This window comes from Panthera onca, chromosome C1 (genome assembly GCF_046562875.1).
Source record: "Panthera onca isolate mPanOnc1 chromosome C1, mPanOnc1 haplotype 2, whole genome shotgun sequence".
NCBI classification, from domain to species: Eukaryota; Metazoa; Chordata; class Mammalia; order Carnivora; family Felidae; genus Panthera; species Panthera onca.
Window position 1 is genome coordinate 117,570,846 of NC_138346.1, and position 20,492 is coordinate 117,591,337.

General features: G+C 52.0%; 1 protein-coding gene across 3 annotated transcripts; it reads left to right on the forward strand.

The window, feature by feature from the left end:
- The first annotated feature begins 445 nt into the window (after positions 1-445).
- ANKRD35 (ankyrin repeat domain 35) lies at positions 446-18,799 on the forward strand. Of its 3 annotated transcripts, XM_060622224.3 has the most exons (14): positions 446-781; positions 6,043-6,173; positions 6,975-7,063; positions 7,443-7,507; positions 8,303-8,360; positions 8,549-8,619; positions 8,963-9,069; positions 9,653-9,840; positions 10,452-10,489; positions 10,667-12,670; positions 14,526-14,615; positions 14,897-14,962; positions 15,746-15,856; positions 16,375-18,799. In XM_060622224.3, exons 1-13 carry the CDS (start codon positions 743-745, stop codon positions 15,806-15,808), a joined length of 3,009 nt encoding a protein of 1,002 aa, XP_060478207.1. In that variant the 5' UTR covers positions 446-742; the 3' UTR covers positions 15,809-15,856; positions 16,375-18,799. The 3 variants fall into 3 exon arrangements, with proteins under 3 accessions (XP_060478207.1, XP_060478204.1, XP_060478205.1); XM_060622221.3 differs by lacking the exon at positions 446-781 and having other exon boundaries at positions 5,132-6,173; XM_060622222.3 differs by lacking the exon at positions 446-781 and having other exon boundaries at positions 5,132-6,173; positions 16,731-18,799.
- The last annotated feature ends 1,693 nt before the right edge of the window (positions 18,800-20,492 follow it).

The following is a 20,492-nucleotide window of genomic DNA, read 5'->3' on the forward strand; positions in this document are numbered from 1 at the left end:
GTTACAGGTTTTGTTACAGTATTAAGCCTGATCTCCTTTCCCTCAGGTTTTTTCCCCCCAGGTTGCGGAGGGTCATGCAATCATCCCAGCTCAATCCTCTGCTCTGCACCACACTCTCCTCCGGTTTCCAAATTGCTCTCTTCAAAGCCTCTTTTGTGCTTGTGTTTTTGGTCAGGGAATGGGGGAAGGAAGCAGAGGTAATTAAGCAGGCCAGATGTCTCTGGATATAATAAAAGCGTCGTCACCAGTGGTTAAACGCGACAGTTGGTAAGAACACAGCCGACCTAGCGAAGCTCAGACCTGAAGCCACGCCTGAAAGGGTGGGGCTGAGGCGGGGCTTGGGGGCGGAGCCGCAGCCTGAAACTGCGGAGGGGTGGGGCTGGGGGCGGAGTTTTAGCCTGAGCTCCGGTGGTACCTTCTGCCATAGAGTGGGTTGGAGCTGGAGGCGGGTTTGCTTTGGGAGGGCGAGGTTTGAGACCATGCCCAAGTCGCAACCAAAGACTGCAGGTTTTATGCTTTTGCAACGTCAGAGTAGGGCAGGGCCAGGGGCGGAGTTTTAAGGCCAGTTCTCGGGTTCTCGTATCTGATTGAGCCCAGCGGGTCCTGGGGCGGGTCCTGGAACGGGTCCCACTCTGCTTTTGACAGCTCTCTCTTGCAGAGCCGCAGCCGAGTCCCGTGGGTTCGGGAACCTGTAGCCCCGTTCTCCGCGCATCCCCGTCCCCCCGTGGCTCTGGCCCTGGCCATGAAGCGCATCTTCTCCTGCTCCAGCTCACAGGTGGCGGTAGGTGCCAAAATGTCCGGGAGGATGGGGCTGGGGTCCAAGCCCTGTGGTGACAGAAGTCCTGAGTCCCATCTTCATGCACCATCGCCTTTTTTCTTTATCGGTCTTTCCAGCTCTTCCACTCCCGCAATGCAGCCCGCCAGCCCTGCCTTCCCCAAGACCCTGGTCCTCTAGCCGCCGACTTGCCTTCCTAACGTCTGCCCTCCCCCAAGTTCCTTTCTCTTGGCCCTTTCTTGTCCTCCTAGCATGTGCACCCCCAACTTCTAAGATATTTCCTGCAGCCCCTGCCCCTCCCTGAAGGCCGTGTCTACTTTTGCTCTCTCACAGTACTGAACACCAAGCATTTGCTCTATCCCCAGTCCCTGCTCAGCCCCAAGTTCCACTGTATGTCCCAAGTTTTGCCCCACAGCCCCATTTTCGGCCCTGATCTGTCCTTCCAACCCTGCCCTCTCATGTGGCTCTATCCTTGCTGTTTCCTCTCGGCCCAACAAACTCCCAGGCCAGTGCCTTCCATTAGCCCTGCTTCAAAATCTTCTCTGTCCCTGCCTCCCATCTCCCCCCCCCCCCCCCAACCCCGGCCTCTTCCACTCCTGCTATCTCATCAGCACCAGTGGCTCTCCAACATCGCTCCAGACTTCTTTCCAATTGGTACTCCCACACCAGCAGCCTCCTCCTTGCCCCCTTCGGCTCCCTGCCCCTCTCTGCCCAATGGTTGTCAACCCTAGTTTTCCCCCTTTTGCCCCAACCTCCTTCTGCCTGCTCTCTGTGGGTTAATCTTGCAGTCCCCCAGCCTGGCAGGCACTGGTAGAAGAGACATACTTGTCTGGCAGCTCCCCAAGGAACTGGGTAAGTTGCCTGCAGAATCCATCCTGGCCAGCTCACTGCAGTGTCTGGTTATCAGACTGGTTCTTGGACCAGTCAAGACCTCCTGCCTGCTTCTCCCCAGAATCTTCCTTCATTCAGAACCCTTACTCAGTTGCTTAGGCCTTGTGCTCTCTGCTTCCTGGACTGAGTTGGGGAAAGGTGACCATAGGAGAAGAGGGTATAGTGGATGCTCTCTGAGAGCTCCCAGTAGAAGTCACTCTATCCCCCATGTTCTCCCAGAAAACAACATGAGGCCGATTACACAAGGTGGGGCACAGAGAGGACGTAGCTGCCTCTTCCCTGAAGATCTCTTATAGAGAGACCCCCTATCTGGGGATGGCATTTTCTGTGGAGATTGGGATTGGGGCTCATTTAGAAGTGAAGTAGCCAGCGACCTGTGGGAATATTACTTAGCCTAACCTGACTTAGTGGTGTCCCTCAGGAGCAAACATGAGAACAGCTCAGCTCGCTCTGCAAGGGCAGGCCACAGAAGCCTGGATGTGAGTGAGCTATGAGGCAAGAGTAAGAACTCTGTTGAGGCCTGTCCTTGTCCCACTTGTGATTGCTTCTCCCGTCATCTCCACACATGGATCAGCCAATCAAAATGCATTTACTGGCTGACTAGGATAGGTACCAGAAACTGAAGCTACTCAGATTCTGTCTTAACTGATAATGATTTTCTGATTCACACGGACACTTCCCTAGTCACTGAAAGTCCTCCACATTGCCCTTCCCTTTCCGGTCTGTGCAGTCTGCCTGCTCCTTAGGAATGGGGAAATTATTTCATTTTTCCTGATTCTCCAATCCTTGGTCAGTGTCTCCTTTCCAAGGTGCTGGAGTAAGCAATGGACGGAATGTTGGAATTTGGAAACATCCCTCCCTCACGCCAGCTCTACAGATGTTTGGCTATGAAGAATTTCCACCCATTCTTGACTCTCTTTAGTGTCACAAGCTCATAGGAAGTGAATTGGGTGGATTTAGAGCTATCTAGCTGGAAAGAAAACAGTTGCCTCGGTCAGGATGGATCACAAAAAGCTTAAAAAATAGGCCAGTGTCAGCTGCAAATTGTTTCCTCCTGAAACTTCCTCACCCTTATGATAAATTCCTCCACTCCTTGGGTGGCTAACCACTCTGAACATGTTTGTCAGAGAAACAATGCAACAAGCCTTCCTGGCCACTCCCAAAGCCTGGCTTCCAAGTCTCACCGGAGGATTGCCCCTGCCTGTCTCCACTCCCACCCCCGGGTCCAGGGCCAGATCCCCGCACCCTTAGACTGAGATCAGGAGCAAAGATCAGTGATCATTTTAAAGTTAATCTAAGTTATCCAGAATATAAAGAGCAAAACAAAGACACAAAGAAAAACCCGGCTCTTATGGTCTCGTTTTATTTTAGTCTGATTGATAGATGATGCTTTTTGAGGGAGTCTTACCTATTAGCTTTCTCTGCCTATGTAGGAAGTAGACCAAAAAATAGCTTTCAACAGTTGGCACTGAATCAGCTTAGAGGAATGTCAATTGCATTAAAAAAAAAATTTTTTTTTTGAGAGTCAGCTCCTGCTTCCTCTAAGGCAGCCTTTCCATTTCCATGCACCTGTCCTACACACGTAGCCAGTCTTTCTCTCTCTCCTGTTGGTGTGTCCCATCTCAGTAGGATGCTTATGGGCACACAGCCAGAGATAAGGTAAGGCCACAATTACTTGTACAAAGGCCCCTAATCTTGGCTACAGAAATACAAAGCTTATCCTTGTTTTTGAGTCTGCTGATTAATGTGGTGATTGCTCCCTTGAGGCTGTGATGGCAACCCAGTGCTTCTTGTCCAAGGAGCTGCGGTGAGCAGTGGACTGGATCTTGGAATATGGAAGCATCCTCTGTCCTTCATCCTAGTTCTACAGAGGTTTGGCCGTGACGAATTTCCACCTCTTCTAAATTCGTCTTAGGGTAACAAGATTATAGGAAACAAACAAGGTGGATTTAGGGGCGCTTGGGTGGCTCAGTTGGGCGTCTGAGTCTTGATCTTGGCTCAGGCCAAGGTCTCACGGTTCGTGGGTTCGAGCACTGGGTCGGGCTCTGCGCTATCAGTGCAGAGCCTGCTTGGGATCCTCTCTCTCTCCCTTTCTCTGCCTCTCTCTGTCCCAGAATAAATAAATAAAACTTTAAAAATATATATATTTAAAAAATCAGGTGGATTTAGAGCTCTCTAGTGGAAAGAAACGTGTCTATGTTGCTAAGACCCACCTTCACCATCTCTACAGCCTGGCTCTTATGCATTGGCTGATATGAGCAAGATCCCTGCCTCCCGTTCCCCTGTATGGAGAATTCTGAACCCAGAATTTCTGGCACATCCAAAATGTGCCCAGCAAGGCTAGGAAGGATGGGGATTGGAACTAGCATTTATTGTGCACCCACTATGTGGCATAGTGCTAGGTGCTTTATAGCACATTATATCACTTGGAAGCTGAGGTTCAGAGAAGTCGTTACATGCCTCAATTCACAAGGACAGAACGTGTTAGAATCAGGATTTTAAGCGGAGGACTTCAGATTGAGATCAGCTGATGGCAGTGTCCTGCGGTGGAGGCGTAATTCTAACTTTCTGCTTTTTCTGGCTGTAACTCGTCCTCAAGGGACATTGGATAACATGTTTCTACATCCCAGAGTCTGTTGGTATATGGAGCAGACACTTTGTTTATTTTGCCCTTGGAGACTTAACCTGTTTGGAGACTCTTCTCTGTGCAGGGAGTAGCGTCTGAGGGTGGGTGGCTTTGCCCCGGAGGCTGCCTTAGACTGCGTACATGGCAATAAGTAAACCCTCTTCCACAGTAGTGCGTGTGGTCCGGTGGTGAGGACCAGCATTGGGCGTCAGGGGGCCTGGGTTGTGATCTCAATTTCACCACTATTTTGTGGTGTGACCCTGGACAGTTATCCGGTGACAGTGTGCTTGAGTTTATTCTGCTGTCAGATCAAATAATTTCAGCCCTGCCTGCTTTCCAGGGATGTTGAGAGGCTAATTGAAACAGCACTTGAAAAAGACTGTATGGAGTCACAAGGGCTGTACTAGCCTGAGATCACTCTTAGGGCGTGGGTGTTTCAAATCTCTCCTGCTTTTGCGACATAGTTTGCCCTGGCTATGTAAATAGTATCCGAAAATGAGTTATTGGGCTGCCATAGACCCTATTTTTTTCCACCTCCTCCCAAAGCCTCTTTCTTGTTGCGATTACACCTCATAAAATGTAATGTATCACCCCCCAACCCCTCCCACTTCCTGTTTGGTTAGAAGAATACATACGCTCGTAGGGTTCTTTACAGGTTACAAAGAGATTTTATATACCTCATATGAGGTTAGCTCATTTAATGCTCACAGCGTGATGAGGTAGTAATTATTTCCCACACGTTATAGATGGGGAAACAGAGGTGTTCCGTCGCTTGTTCTGGGTCCCAGAGGTGAGAAAGTGGCCGAACCAGGCCCCGAACTCGGGCCTGCTGACAAAATGTGCATCCAGGACCCTTTTCACCATAGCCCAGATGTTTGCATCCCTTCCCCTCTCTGGATCCAACCAGGCTGTTCTGTGCTCTCAGCCCTGGGTGTTTCCACACAGCTCTCTCTCCTTCACGCCCTGCCATGCCTCAATTATTGTAATTACCCCACCACCTGCAAAAGTCAAGCGGGAATGATGGAACAATGCATGCAGGTGTGGCTGTTGCCGGGGACAGCTGCTCCCTGCCAGGGTGAAGAGGAGGGAGGGGGACGGGAGCTGCCTCCTCAAGCCTAGCTAGAGACCTATCTTTGCCTTTGGGTGGCTGTGCCATGGAAGGGGACGGAAAGGGCATAGAAATGAGATGGGAAAACAGAAACTCTGCTTCCCCTCCCAGGTTGGGGGCCCAAAGCCGAGGGGTAGAGATGGCATGTATGGCTGGGTAGTTGGACTCCTAGCCGTGGTGTAAAGCTAGTTGCCTTGGCGTCGCAGAAATCTGAGGACAAGAAGCAAAGCAGCGTGGGGAGATGAGCGGTAACGTGAGCCCAACTGGGAGTGGTCGGTGTGGTTCAGTTTGCTCGGGCAAGACCTGGAGAGCCAAAGGGAAAGGCGTCGTGGCTAGGATCGCTCTGAGCTTGTGCACTTGACAGCAATAATCACATATGATGATTTAAAAAAAAAAAAAAAAAAAGACATCTGAAATACTCTGCATCCAGTACTCGAACATGACCATAAACCCAGTAGTCTACAGGGCCGGCAATAACCAGCAGTGGTTTCTCAGTGCAGCACGGAATGATCTAGGCTGAGGGACTTGTGGCATGTTGGAAGGACCTCGGCAATGTCTCTCTTCTGTTGCCTGTCATCCTTCTTTCCTTTTTCCACTCCAACCCCACCCCCTTTGTTCGCACAATTTGTGGCCCTGGACCAGGTGGAGAAATGGAACCGCCGCGACCAGAAGCTGCTGGAGGCAGTGCAGCGGGGGGATGTGGGACGCGTGGCCTCCCTGGCCTCGAGGAAGTCGGCCCGACCCACCAAGCTGAACTCGAGCGGCCAGTCCTCGTGAGTAGCCCCTCCCAAGCACCCTCCCTCCCCTTGATATGTGGTTCCCTTTGAAAGTCCTAAACCCCAAGATCAGGTAGGACCAGGGAGTGCCTACAGCCTCAGAGCCCTTTTTGTCTTAATCGGAAAGCGTATTGGTCAGCATTTGCTATGGATCGAGTGCTACACATGGTGAGGGAAGAAGCTATCCTGAGTCCAATCTCACAACCCAGGTTGACAAAACTGGCAAAAAACAAAACAAAAAAACCAGACAGGAAGCCCATGAAACAAACAGAAAACGGTGTATTTCTAACAACAATGTTTATTTATTGCAAGGGTAGGAGGGTGTGTAAGCTTGAGCCATCAGGAACCAAGTGGTAGCCATGAGCATCACATGGCTAGACAGAGTGATTCGGACAGGAGGGACATTATCCCTGTCTCTGCCCAAGTGAGCCTTCAAATGTCCAGTCCACTGCTCTGCTCTCTGGCTGCCTTGTTCTAGGACAGTCCCAGTCTGTAAAGGGTCATGTGGTCAGAGCAACAGGTGGTTAGCTATGCGCTCCCTGGACACCCCTGCAAAAGTCTAGGTTGCTTGAGACCTGTAGCTCTTATTTCTGTCTTTGCTTCCCAGCCTCCTCTGGCTTTGTGACAGTAAGCCACATAGCCATTTCCTCAGAAAGTCAGGCTCGGGGAACTCCCCTGTCTGTTGTGGGGATTGGCTCTGGGGGTGAAGGAGTACAGCAGGCAGTGCTTACAAAGCCTCCCGCACCCCTCATCTACTGGTCCCTTCATCCTTCTGTCCCTTGGCCTTGATTCTGTCAGGTTTCATCTGGCAGCCTCCAAAGGCCTGACAGAATGTCTGACTATCTTACTGGCAAATGGAGCTGACATCAACAGCAAAAACGAGGATGGTGAGTTAGACCATGCACTGGGCCAAGCTGTTGGCCTCTCCCTTTACAGCAGCAGTGGCGGGGGGGGGGGGGGGGGGGGACGCCAACTGACAGAAGTTCTAACTGTGGCCCCCACATCTTCCTCACCGGCTCTGGCCAGCATCCTTCCAGGGGCTCCCCTCTCTGCAAACCCTTCTCTGGGTTTACCTCACCCCTACTCCTACCTCTGCCAGGTACCAGGCACTGGGGGAACAGGAATTTCTGGCCCCATGGGGCTGAGAGCTTGCTTCTTTCTCTAATCTCCCCCTGATTATCTGTGCGTCTCTTGCCTTCCCTCCCTGTGAGTCATCGGCTTGCATGGGGCCACCCGCCCTCCATCTCCCCTTCTTTCTCTTTCCAGGAAGCACTGCCCTGCATTTGGCCACCATCTCCTGCCAGCCACAATGTGTCAAAGTCCTGCTGCAGGTAACAGAAATCTCTTGATACTACTTGTGGGAAGGAAGGAAGTGGGCCTAGAATCTTCTAACTTTGTCTTATAGTCACAAGCAACATTTGGTCAAATGGACCCCTGTCATCAGCAAGAGAGCTGATAATCACGTATTCATTAATTCACAAACTTTTATGTAACGCCTACTATGTGCGGACACCATGCTTCATGCTGCCCTTGAGGGCCGGTCATAGAGCTGTGTTCCCAGGGACTGCCTGCCCGTCATTCGCATGCCATTGGCAGAGCCCCTGCGGAGGCCAACTGCTGAGTGGCTGGGCAGGTGGCCGGAGGACAGAGGTGTTCACATCCACCCCAAATTCTACCATCTGTTTTTAAGGAGCTTGCAGGCTAGGAGCACTAAGACAGATATATAGGTGAAACGACATGCAGACGATCTAGAAACTGGTCTCCAAAAGGCACAGTTGAACAGGCCACGGGGCAAATGGGTCTTCTGCTTTTGTTCTTCCTGGCCCTTTCCAAGTTCCCCGATTATGATCCTAAAGTCCCAGGCATGGACCCAGGTGTCATTTTCCCTAATGTGCTTCTTTGCCTATAATCTGACTTTTCTTGGGCCTTAGGTTAGGACCCAGGGCTGAATTTCAAGGCTGCTTATCATCCACAAGGGGTGGATTGGGCTTGCCTAGTAGTTGGCCAGAGCCACGGTCCTCCTTCCCCTCCCCATAGTACTATGGAAGCTGGTGCCCTAAGAGGGGGTATGTGATAAGAGTGGACCCTCCATGCCCCATGCTGCTCTCCTTTGTGGCTGTTTGCAGCATGGTGCCAACGAAGATGCTGTGGATGCAGAAAATCGTAGTCCGCTGCACTGGGCAGGTATGTGCCAGGGAACCGGTGGGAAATGGGGTGGCTGCAGGGACCAGCGGGCGGAAGGGGAGGGAAGACAACATTTGGGGAGCAGGGCAGGCCAGGGCTGACTGCTGAAATGGTTGGCGGCGATGTTGGGTCATAGTCTGACTAGGTGTTTTTCCTGCTTCTTCTTAACCCAACCATCCCTCCCCCAGCCTCCTCTGGCTGTGCCTCAAGTGTTCTCCTGCTGTGTGACCACGAAGCCTTCCTGAACGTCCCAGATAATGTGAGTGTCCGCTGGGCGGTGACCTTCACAGGGAGGCTGCTACTCTCTCTCCCTCCCTCCCTCCCTCTCTCTCTCTCTCTCTCAGAGCTTGACTGGCTCAGCTCCATGACCGCGGCTGCACACACCTCCTCTTCCTTCTCCCTCTGCTCCTCCTCCTCTTCTTCATGGAGAGGTTAGGCCTTATCTCCTGGAGGACTTCTCACCCTTCAGAAAGGAGTATTCAGCCCCTGGATCTGGGCTTTTTTCTGGAGAGGTGTCGGGAGAGGGCAGTTGGTAGAATTGTCAAGCCCCTGTCTCCCCCTGGATCCTCATGAACTCCCCTCCCTTCCCACAATCTGTGTAGGACGGACGTACACCCCTGATGATCGCATCGCTGGGTGGCCATGCAGCTATCTGCTCACAGCTACTGCAGAGAGGTGCCCAGGTTAATGTCACGGACAAGGATGCCAAGTGAGCCTTCCCCACCCCCCTTCCCAAATCCAGACATTGACCGCTCTAGAAAGGAGGCCCTGGACAAAGTGTGTGTGTGTGTGTGTGTGTGTGTGTGTGTGTGTATGTGTGCGCGTGCACGTGTCTGTGTGTCTGTGTTTTGGGGAAGAAGGAAGACTAGTCTCTGTTTTCTTGGGAACCTCCTTCCTTCTGAGCAGTTGCTCAGAAGGCACAGATGACTTCCTGGCACAGATGACTCCGGGAGTGGAATCGATGCTTCTGGATTCATTTGCTTAATTTACTGGTTTTCAAACTATCTTCTAAGCAATGGGATCCTTTTGCCAATAAAGAAGTCACGCAGCACCTCAATATAGAAAGTAGATGAACACAGAGCCCTTCAAATTGGCCCCCGGCTTTCTGATGCTGCACCTCCAAGGAACGGCATTTGAACAGTTCTGGTCTGCTCAAACGCTTTGTCATTGGCTGGCGCTGATCTGTGGTTCTTGCTCTACCGAGTGAGATCTGACTCTGAGCAGAATTTCTGGAACCAGGACTCCTGGATTCCCTGGGGAAGGCCTATGCCCAGATCTGTCCCAACCCACAGGTCGGCTCTGATCCTGGCCTGTGAGAAAGGCAGCGCGGAGGTGGCCGAGCTTCTCCTGAGCCACGGGGCAGACGCAGGGGCGGTGGACAACGAGGGGCACGACGCTCTGCATTATGCTGTACGCTCAGAGGACAGGGAGCTGTGGAGGCTGCTCCGGCAGGCCCTGCTCCGGCAGGGGCGGCAGGGAGGTAAGGCAGGTTCCCTTCCATAACTTCGAAGTTCTCCCGGATAGCCTTAGAATCCCAGAAGCTTCTTAGAATGCCGTTTGTTCCTGGACAAAGAATCCCTCTATCGTCACTAGCTAGTGGAATGTTGATTTACTTATTGCTGCTACTTGTGAAATGAGCCCAAATTCTCAAAAGCATGGTCACAAAATCCCTTCATGCAGCCTTGTCTCGCTGAAGGCAATTCTGCCTGGTACTATCGCTAGCATTTATGGGTTGTGATCGTAAATCTATTCGTGAGATTTGACGGTCAGTCTCCGTCTCCCCCACTAGGCCGGCCACTGGCTGTTTTGCTCACCAGTGAGGTCCTGGTGCCTATAACCGTGCCTGGCACAGTGCCCAATAAATAAGTGAGCAGACAAAATGAATGAGCTGGCGCATCTCTGGGATGGCGAACCGAAGATGCTAGATAGTCAGGGACCCTTTCAATGGGGGTGGCTCCTGGCACCATGAAGACATGTGTGGGAAGGTTATTGCATCGAGGGACTGTTCCTCTCAGAAAAAGTCTGAAGATAAAGTGTGGGCTGGAAAAGGACCTATCTCTGCTCTCATCTCCCCCCTGCTTTTCTGTATAGGTCAGGGGCTTGCTCAACATCCAGATCTTACATCCCAGGTAAGACCCTAAGTGCCTTTTGCCTCTGATCTTCCCCTCCCCATCTCCCTCCTCAGGCTATCTCACTGGGATATCTCCCAGGGAGTGGTCTTCGGGGCATCAAGACAGTCTAAGAGAGGAAAGGCCGTCCGGGGGCTGGGCTAGCTGCCCGACTTCACTATTCCTTTTTCTATGTAGGCCTCCCCATCAGAGTCTCTGGTGGGTTCTACACCCCAGAGCCCGTGGAGAGCGGAGCCCGAGGAAGAGGAGGAGGAAGACCCATGCCCGGATGAGTGGAGGCGGAAGTATGAAGAGGAGCAGAGGAAGGTTTCTCAGTTGGAGCAGGAGCTGGTGCGAAAGACGGAAGAGAGCGAGGCTCGAGCTGCAGCCTGCCTGGGCCTGGAGAACGGGATTCGAGAGCAGGTGCAGGAGCTGGGGCTTCTCCTATCACCACAGCCTGGGACTCCAGGAGGGCAGGGCTCTAGTCTGCGGCCTGGAGGAGATGGCATGGAGCAGGGTTGTCCCTTGGACCTTCTGGCCGAGCGCATTCAAGAACTAAAGAAACAGCAGCAGGCAGCAGCTGCAGCTGCAGCCAAACGGGCGTTAGCTTCTAAGAAGGCGGAGGATTCGGTCTCAGGGGAGGTCCCGTATGAAGCCCATGGAGGGGCCCAACCGGAAGAACAGGGGCCACCCCAGAGCCCCAGGTCTGAGACCATTGGGAAAGCCACAGGACAGCAGCTGACCACCAGCGGTGGACAGGCCCTTGGCCCTGATCACACCGACAAGCCACGTGCTGGCCAGAAAGAGGGGCCCCCGGCCCCAGGGGCTGAACCAGCAGGCACGGCGGCTGCACCAGTGGGCCCCGGAGACGTGAACCAGCTCCTGCTACAACTGAGGGAGGAGGTGGCCGCGGTGTGGCGAGAAAAGGATGCCGCCCGAGGGGCTTTGTCAAGGCCGGTCCTGGAGGGAGCTCTGGGGACACCCCGGGCAGAGGCTGCGGCGGCCGCCTGGGAGAAGATGGAGGCCAGGCTGGAGCAGGTGCTGGTGAGGCTGGACAGGGCCAAGGCGGGATTACCCGTGAGCCCTGAGGCCGCTGCCCGGCCCAGAGAGGGAGCCCTGCACGCGGGCCCAGAGACCACCCCCGAAGAGAATGAAGGGGGGCGGCCAGGGGCTCCTGGGGCTCGCGGAGAGCCTCTAGGGGCCCCCTCAAGGGGACAGGTGCCTGGAGGAGGTCCGGCCAAGGGACGGTTGGAGAAGGAGGTGGCGGCCCTGCGGCTGAGCAACAGTAACCTGCTGGGGGAGCTGGGGCAGCTGGGGCAGGAGAAGCAGCGGCTGCAGGGGGAGCCACAGTCCCTGAGCCAGTGTCTGCAGCGGGATTTCGTCCTCAAGCCGGAGGCACAGGACCAGCTGCGGCAGTTGCGGCGCAGCGTGGGGCTGCTGACAGATGAACTGGCCGCGGAGAAGGAGGCCACCGAGCAGCTGCGGCAGCGCCTGGCCTCCCAGAGCAGTGGCCTCCGCGGGCTGTGGGACGACCTGCCGCCTGACGTGGTGGGCAGGGGCGTCGCGGGGCGCACGGCGGCCGAACCTCTGGAGGAGCTGCGGGCCTGCATCCGCGCCCTGGCCGATGGGCACCGGGAGGCCCAAGCCTCGCTGGCCCGGCTGGAGCAGGAAAACCGGCGGCTGCGCGGGTCCCCTGGCCCCCGCGGGGAGCCACCCGGCACCTTCTCACAGGGCCCAGTCTCCCCCCAGGTGGCCGCTCTGGAGCAGGACCTGGGGAAGCTGGAAGAGGAGCTGCGGGCTGTCCAGGCCACGATGAGTGGGAAGAGCCAGGAGATTGGGACGCTGAAGAAGCTGCTGTACCAGGCCACCGAGGAGGTGGCCGAGCTGCGGGCCCGTGAGGCCGCCAGCCTGCGGCAGCACGAGAAAACGCGGGGCTCGCTGGTGGCCCAGGCCCAGGCTTGGGGCCAGGAGCTGAAGGCCCTCCTGGAGAAGTATAACACGGCGTGCCGGGAGATGGGCCGGCTGCGCGAGGCCGCGGCCGAGGAGCGGCGCCTCAGCGGGGACCTGGCAGCACGGGCCGCGGAGCAGGAGCGCCAGGCCGCCGAGCTGCGCGGCCGCTCCCAGCAGTTTGAGAAGACGGCCGAGGTGCTCAGGGACAAGGTGGAGCATCTCATCGGGGCCTGCCGGGACAAGGAGGCCAAGGTGAGGGGGGCGAAGCAGCCATCGGGGAAGGTGTCCGTGCGGCTCAGGGTTCGCCGACACGCACCTGCCTTGGTTTAGTCAGTTTCATACCGCTGAACCGAACTCCCGTCATCTGCAAGGACCACGCTGTGTTCTCCGGGCTCTCGGGGATTTGGGGTTGAGATTGGAGGTAAGGTTAAGGTATAGATAGAAGAGAGGAGGGGGCTTAGGTATTCGAATGTGGGACTCGGGGTTAGAAGCAGGGCGGCCAGGCCAGAGCTAGCCCAGGCCCTGGACTGCTAAGGTTTATTAGCAAGGTCTCTTCAACAGTGCAGATGCTGTATCAGCTCAGCAAGAGGCCTGAGGTCCGTCGGGGTGGGTTGCTGTGGTTTTGCTGGGGTTCGGAGGAGGTGACTCAGGGGCCGATGGGTTTAGAAGAGTAGGCTAGCCTGGAACACCTCCCTCTCCCCTTTCCACTTCAGTCCCAACGAGTTCTACCTAAGATTGCCATCAACAGGGAGAGCCCCCATGCAAATTAAAAAGTTTGAAAACCCCCGTGTTAGAAACTGGAGTTTCCCAGCGACTACTCCAACAGTCAGTGTCAAGTCTCCATGTTTCTAGGAGACGTGTTTGAGGAATCCGAAAAAATCAATTTAGAAATGGATGTAGTGATTTTAGAACTGCCTGTGAAATGAATGAGATCAGATGTCTTATTAAAGGTTGTGTGCCTGGTCAAAGGTAGAGTGATTTAAAAACATAGGGCGTATATGTTTTTTGGAACGTAGAGTGCATACAAAGAGAAGGACTGTTACGCAGAATAGGAATCAGTGTGGGTGGGGCTAAGTAAAGAAAGGAATTTTGTGTTGGTGTTGAAGGAGAAGATGCATGTAGACAAACGTGCAAAAGAAAATTGCGGGGTCTGGCATCGTCTGGATTTGAATTTCAGCTTCAAAAGTTACTGCCTGATCTTGGGTGAGTTTTCTGAACCTCTAAGTCTCTTATCTAGGCCTCATCTATAATCTCCTCTATGATATGGGGACAATAATAGGGTTTTCATGAGCATTACATTAATAAGATACTGTGTTTAAAATACTCAAAACAACTTTTGGTAAATGGTAAGCATTCAGTAAATAAAAGCGAGCTATGTTTAGTGTCCCTACTACCGCCGTTTCTATTACCGCTGGTTACCATTAACCAAGTTTGTGCCTCAGCCTCACAAACCACAAAAACAAAACTCACTTCTATTTCCCTCGGTGGTCAGCAGCCACAAGTAGATCAGGATTCGGTACAGAGTGGAGAGCACCAACAATGAATTCAAAGAGATCTTGGTTCAAATCATTATTTCGTTACCTGTTAGCTGTATGATCTTGACAAATTCCTTAGCTTGGTCTCCTTATCTACAAAATGTGAATAGTCACACTTCTCTCAGAGAAGTCTTGCTCTTCTTGGGACAGAAGAAGAGCTGTTTTGGGTATGAATTGAGACAATGTGTGTAAAATTTCCGGCACATATTCTATACCCAATAAAAGAAAGCTGACCTTGACCCTGGGTGGTGTCAGGGTGGGAAGTGACTTGGGCCTCATTGGTTCCCTTTCTTTCCTTCTGGCCTCAGATCAAGGAATTGTTTTATCAACATTTATTTATTTTTTGAGAGTCAGAGAGAGACAAAGCACAAACAGGGGAGGTGCAGAGAGAGGGAGACACACAATTGGAAGCAGGCTCCAGGCTCTGAGGAAGCGGTTAGCACAGAGCCCGATGCGGGGCTCAAATCCATGAACCGTGAGATCATGACCCTAGCCAAAGTCGGTTGCCCAACCGACTGAGCCACCCAGGTGCCCCTTTATAAGTTTTTTTTTTATTAACCTTTATTTATTAGATCAAAGAATTGTTGAAGAAGCTGGAACAGCTTTCAGAGGAGGTCTTGGCAGTGCGGGGAGAAAACGCTCGCCTTGCCCTGCAGCTACAGGTATGTTTTGGCCCTCAGGGAAATGGACACCGCTAGGGAAGAGGGTGGGTGGCCCATGGCAGTGAGGTATGCGTGGGAGAGATTCTGGGAATTGCAGAGGCCTGGCCAGGCGGGGGTCCAGGTTGGGCCACTGATGGGCCGAGAGAGACCATGTGGCACAGCTGACCACTTCATTCTGTTGTTCCTCATGCTGTGGGGAGGGAGGGTGGTGGTGTCATGTCAGGGTGGGTGTGCTGGGGTGTGGGGTGGGTGCATAATCTCTCACCGGTGCTCACTCCCAGGATTCCCAGAAGAACCATGAAGAGATCATCTCCGCCTATAGGAAGCACCTGCTGAATGCCGCTCAGGTGAGCCCGGGAGGGTCTAGGGACAGAGAGTCGGGCAGGAGGCATTGCATTTGGGGTCCCTCCTCCTACCTGCACATACCTGTCATTTGTGTAAAGCTGGACTTTGTTTGTTTGTTTATGTTTATTTATTTATTTTGAGGGGAGGGTGCAGAGAGAGAGAGACAGGGAGAATCCCAAGCAGGCTCCACTGTTCAGTGTGGAGCCCGACACAGGACTGGATCTCACGAATACGAGATCGTGACCTGAGCCAGTATCAGGAGTCGGCCGCTTAGCCAACTGAGCCACCCAGGCGCCCCAGAAAGCTGGACTTTAGATGTTCCAGTGCCAGGTCTCCGGATCTCATTAGGTAGATCAAGAGTGGTTGTGCATGGATGTGAGGGGGAGAGGCATTTGCCTTTCCTCGTCAATTCTCTGATCTACTGCAAGGCCTTTTCCTGTCCCTTATGCCCTTTCTCAGTTTCATCCTGAGCCAAATTATCCCTCACCAAGGAGGAGAGGTGGGTGGCTTGCTCCTTGCTTAGGAAGAATAACAACTACAAAGAATCGAACATTTGTTGTGCTCTGCTTTATAATCATAGTTTTTAACCCTCGTAGGAGTCCCGGAAAGTAGATATCATTATCTCCTTGGAAAGACAAGGAAACAGCTGTAGAGAAGTCACATACTATAAAGCAGGGGACATAGTTAGTAAAACAGCATTTGACTAAAGCACAGAATGATTCCTTATCTGTCTCTCCCCATTTTCTGTTATTCATCTCCTTTTCTTTCCTTCCTGTCACTTACAGGGTTACATGGAACAAGATGTGTATAATATTCTGCTGCGAATCCTCAGCATACAGGAAGAGTGAGGCAGTCGGGGCCCTGAGGGGTGTGAGATTTCTCCTGATTTCTCTGTTGTGAGTTGTGGGGTCAAGGGTGATGGGGGAAGCAGCCTGGAGAAAGGACTTGGGAAAGAAAAGAGAGGGAATTGGAGTCTCCTTTTGCCCCATGTGGTGGTGGCTGACATTAGGGAGCCCTGTGGGGTGTAGATCATTTGAAGCAAGGTCAGTTGAGAGGACACAATCTGGGGAATCACTGGGTAGAGGCGGGAGGCAGGGGGCGAGTAGACTGAAGGGGACCAATGTGGGATGGGGACTGAGACTTGTTGAGTAGCTCTCCTAAGGCCCCGGGCTAGAGACGCCAGGGAAAGACAGCCGCAATGGCAGAGTGGCAGGGTGGGACTCTGTGAACCCCAGAATCTCTCCTTCACCTGCACATAATTCATTCAGAGGGTAGTCACCCCAGCTCTTCCTGCTGCCATCGTGCATCTTCTCCGGTCCAGGTAGATGACATCCCTTTTAGCATCTTGGCGTGGGTGGGAGGAGGCTGAGGAGATGGAAATGTGTGCATTTCACTCCTGAATTTCTTCTTTCAGGGAGTAAGAGCATCCCTGGCTTCCAGAGGCTCCATCAGGCTTTGGAGGGTGGGGCCAGGCATGGGGATGGCATGGGTGGGGTTCCACCTGACACTATGGACCCCAGACCTGAGAACCTGAAGCCTGGAGTCGGCATGAGACCAGAGGAGATGCACGGAGGCCAGCTCTATGGAAAATAAAGCAGGAGGCGGTGTGGTGTTGGGTGTCCCTGCTTTCTCTGTTCAAAGGCGAGTGGGGGAAGGAAACTTTTTTTAAAAATCACAAATGGCCCCCAATTATGATCCATAGTAAGAAATACACTACATTGTGGCGCATCTAACCTGAAATAGTATTTACCCTTACTATTTTCTTTCTAGGATATTCTCTGCTGTTATTCTCCACCGAAAAAAATATTGCTCAAAATACATCCATCCGCCCATGGGTCAAGACCCACAGGTTGAAAAATAGCACTCTGTGAAAATGGAGATCGACACTCTTTCTCTTTCTCAAATCTGTCTCTAATCTTTTTTCTCTATCTTGTGATTCCTGCGTCCACTATCTTTTTTTAAGGAGGAGAGACTGAGAGACCTGGAGTTTCTTCAAGAGGTAGAATCTAAAATATTTGATAGTATGTCAAACCGGGCTTCTAGATCTGAGGCACAGGGCTCACATGGTCCGTGTTCTTTGCCCAGGTACCAAGAGGGGTTAAAAGTCTGATTCCTGGGGAAGGGAGGAAGGGATACACAGAGCTGGCTTCTTCCCTCCAGTTCTGTTCTCAGACTGAAAACCGTGGATCTCTCTTGGCCACTTCCCGTGGGTCTCCTCCCCTTCGTGTCCCTCCACCAGCCAGACTGCTAGGTGTGAGAGAGGCAGCAAATTCCTCCCCAATCTGGAACTGCGTTTGGCCCCCTCCTTGGTCCTTCTCCCAGCCTACCCCCTGCTGGGTTAGGCTGGGTGGGAGGCCATGGTTTGGCAGTAAACAGCCTGCCTGGGTTGAGAGGAGAGTGTGGAGGGGCTGCTTCGAAGACAGGGGCCCACAGAGGGGCTGCAGGGCCTGGCTCCAGGGTTTGGGCCAGAAGAGAGCAGAGGGGTATAGATCACATCCTAGAGAGGATGAGGGTCAGCTTTAGGATTTGTGCAAATGGGCACAGGACTGCTTTTGGACGTGAAGAATGCAGACCGGAGGGGTTGATGGAGAAAGAGAGGGTACAGCTGCCAGAGGAAGAGCATCTGAAAGATTGAGTCATTTCCATTAAGGGGAACAGAACCTCTCTTTTCTTTGAGTTACCAAAGAATCTCAAAGGACTGTTACAATCATTATTTATGGAGTGCAGGGTGGGAAGAATGAAGAAACTGTTGAGAGAGAGGGGTCCAGACAGGGGGAGATGGTTTGGCTAAGTTCAAGTATGAGTCAGGAAGCAGCTTTGGTAATGGGAGCTGATCCCAGGATGGCTGAGTTATGGGAATGGTCAGTGATATGCTAACACAGGATGGAATGTTTCCAGCCCCTGGTCTTCCCAAACGGTGTCCCTCTGTACAACCCTGTAAACTCTTACCCCAACGACCCCAGGCCCTGAAGTTTTCCTTGATTTCAAAAATAAATCTTTCTTTCCCAAAGTAACTCTAGTCCTAAGTTTGTCCCTATCCCTCCTAGGCTGTCTGCTGAATGGGGCTTAGGTAGGGACTTCTTACTCCTCTTTTTGCGTCCCCCTTCTTCAGGCTTCAGATGTAGGGGTATATGGGTGAGAGTAGGTGAAGCTTGGTTGCCACGATAGGGTCAGACTATTTCTTTGAATGCCCTCCGTCTGGAACTTGGTCTGGATTTGTGGTCTCCCTCCTCTGTCTGATAACATTAGTTCATTAAACTGACATTGAACGAGTCTACTACGGGCCAGGCTCAGAATAGAGAGTGAACATCTCAGAAAAGATTCTTGTCCTTACTGAGCTGGCATACAGGATCAAAATCAGGCATCCTGGTTCCTACTTTTCAGTTGTCCTGTAGGGATGCTGGAACTTCCAACCTCAAATTAACTATTTAAAAAAATTTTTTTTAATGTTTATTATTTTGTTTTTGAGAGAGAGAAAGAGAGACAGAGTGTGAGTGGGGGAGGGGCAGACAGAGAGGGAGACACAGATCAGAGGCAGGCTTAACCGACTGAGCCACCCGGGTGTCCCTCAAATTAACTATTAAAGGAGATTCCTTCTTTAGGAAACCATTAGGATTCAAGGTATGGTTGAGTTTCTTTTTTTTTTTTTCTTTTACATTTTTACAGCTATAATGAGTTATAATTGACATTCAGTAAACTACACATACTTAAAGTGTACAATTTGATAAGTTTTGACATATGTGCACACCCATAACACCCATCACACAATCAGGATAATGAACATATGACTCCCAAAGAATCCCCCCTTTTTTAAAATTTTTTTTTAACGTTTATTTATTTTTGAGACAGAGAGAGACAGAGCATGAACGGGAGAGGGTCAGAGAGAGGGAGACACAGAATCTGAAATAGGCTCCAGGCTCTGAGCTGTCAGCACAGAGCCCAACGCGGGGCTCGAACTCACGGATCATGAGATCATGACCTGAGCTGAAGTCGGAAGCTTAACCGACTGAGCCACCCAGGCGCCCCCCATTCTCTTTTTTTAAAAATTTTTCCCTCCAAATCACTGAAAACTCTAGAGGATACAAACTAGTCCATAGTAACTTTTTAAAAAAAGTTTATTTAGAGAGAGAGAGAGACAGCATGCGCAAGAGGGACAAGGACAGAGAGGGAGAGAGGGGGAGAGAGGGAGAGAGAGAGAGAGAGAGAGAGAGAGAGACAGAATCCCAACCAGGCTCCACACTGTCAGTGCAGAGCTCAATGCGGGGCTTGAATTCCAGAACTATGACCTGAGCCGAAGTCAATGCTTAACAGACTGAGCCACCCAAGTGTCCCCATGGTAACTTTTGATCTATATGACTGAGCAGAACAAAAAATGAGCTCAGGGACTGATGAAGACTCAACTGTTCCAAGGGGCAGTTAGAATTTAGAACCAAGTACTTGAGCTTGAGTTCAGCTTGAGGTCTTACCATTGCTGGCAGCAAACAGCAGGGAAAGAACCTGAGTGTCAGGAGAGGGTGCACATCTTCCCTAAGAATGAAATCCACAAAGTAGTCGGTAATGGTCCAATTCAACAGGTATCTGGGGATATCGGTAGGCTGGTACCTTGATTCTTGTGGTTTGGGTGGGGTCTCATGGGAATGATTATACTGAAGGTTTAATCTAAATGAGAGGATTATTTATATTATTTATTAAAGTACTATTTTATGCCAATTACGGGTGTTTTTTGTTGTCTGTTTTAGAGACAGAACAAGTGCGAGTAGGGGAGAGGGGCAGAGAGAGAATCCTAAGCAGGCTCCATGCTCAGGGTGGAGCCCAATGCGGGGTTCCATCTCATGACCCTGGGATCGTGACCCCAGCCAAAATCAGGAGTCTGACTCTTATCTGACTGAGCCTCGCTGCCGCCCCTTGCCAATTACAGGTTTAACTGTCTTGCTGCGGCTGCTAGACTGGGAGGTCCTGCAAGGATTTTTATGTCCTCAGCACCTAACGACCTCTGAACAGCATTCAAATGTTTGTTGAACAAATGACATTGTCGCTTAGGTCCCAGCCAACTCACTATAATATGCTATGAGTTCCCCCAGTATCTAATTTGGGTAAATGGCCCTAAAATTGGTGCTTTCTTGGGACCTGCATGAGTGATTAGCTTGGTTGAGCATGGAAGTCTCTGAAAGGTCAGAGGCTTTGAAGAAGTGTAAGTAGTTTAGAGAGGGGAAGAGAGATGACTTTTTTGGGTAAGAAATCCTCCCCGCTGCTTACCTTCAGCTACACCAAGGGCGTGGGGTCTCTGGTGACAGTCTGCGTATTCGGGTAGGGGGTGAGGGGCTACAGGGAGAGTTAGGGCTCAGGTACACTTTGGGTTCTAGTAGCTCAGGCTTTCCCCCAGGGAGAAGAGTCTCGTTCCAAGTACGAACCTCTTTAAGCAGGCAGATCCCGGTCCCCCTCCGCCCCGGTCTTATTTGCAGCATGACTCCACCCCGGTACACCGGGGCAAGGGGTCAGAGCAACAGTGAGAAGGATGAGATTCAAGAAAGT

Excerpts from the sequence above, each read along its gene's own strand:
- ANKRD35 (XM_060622221.3), top strand. The coding sequence starts at position 5,953 with ATGTCTCTCTTCTGTTGCCTGTCATCCTTCTTTCCTTTTTCCACTCCA. Across the intron at positions 9,841-10,451 it reads CCGGCAGGGGCGGCAGGGAG|GTCAGGGGCTTGCTCAACAT; the intron begins GTAAGGCAGGTT and ends TTTTCTGTATAG. Across the intron at positions 14,616-14,896 it reads GCCTTGCCCTGCAGCTACAG|GATTCCCAGAAGAACCATGA; the intron begins GTATGTTTTGGC and ends GCTCACTCCCAG.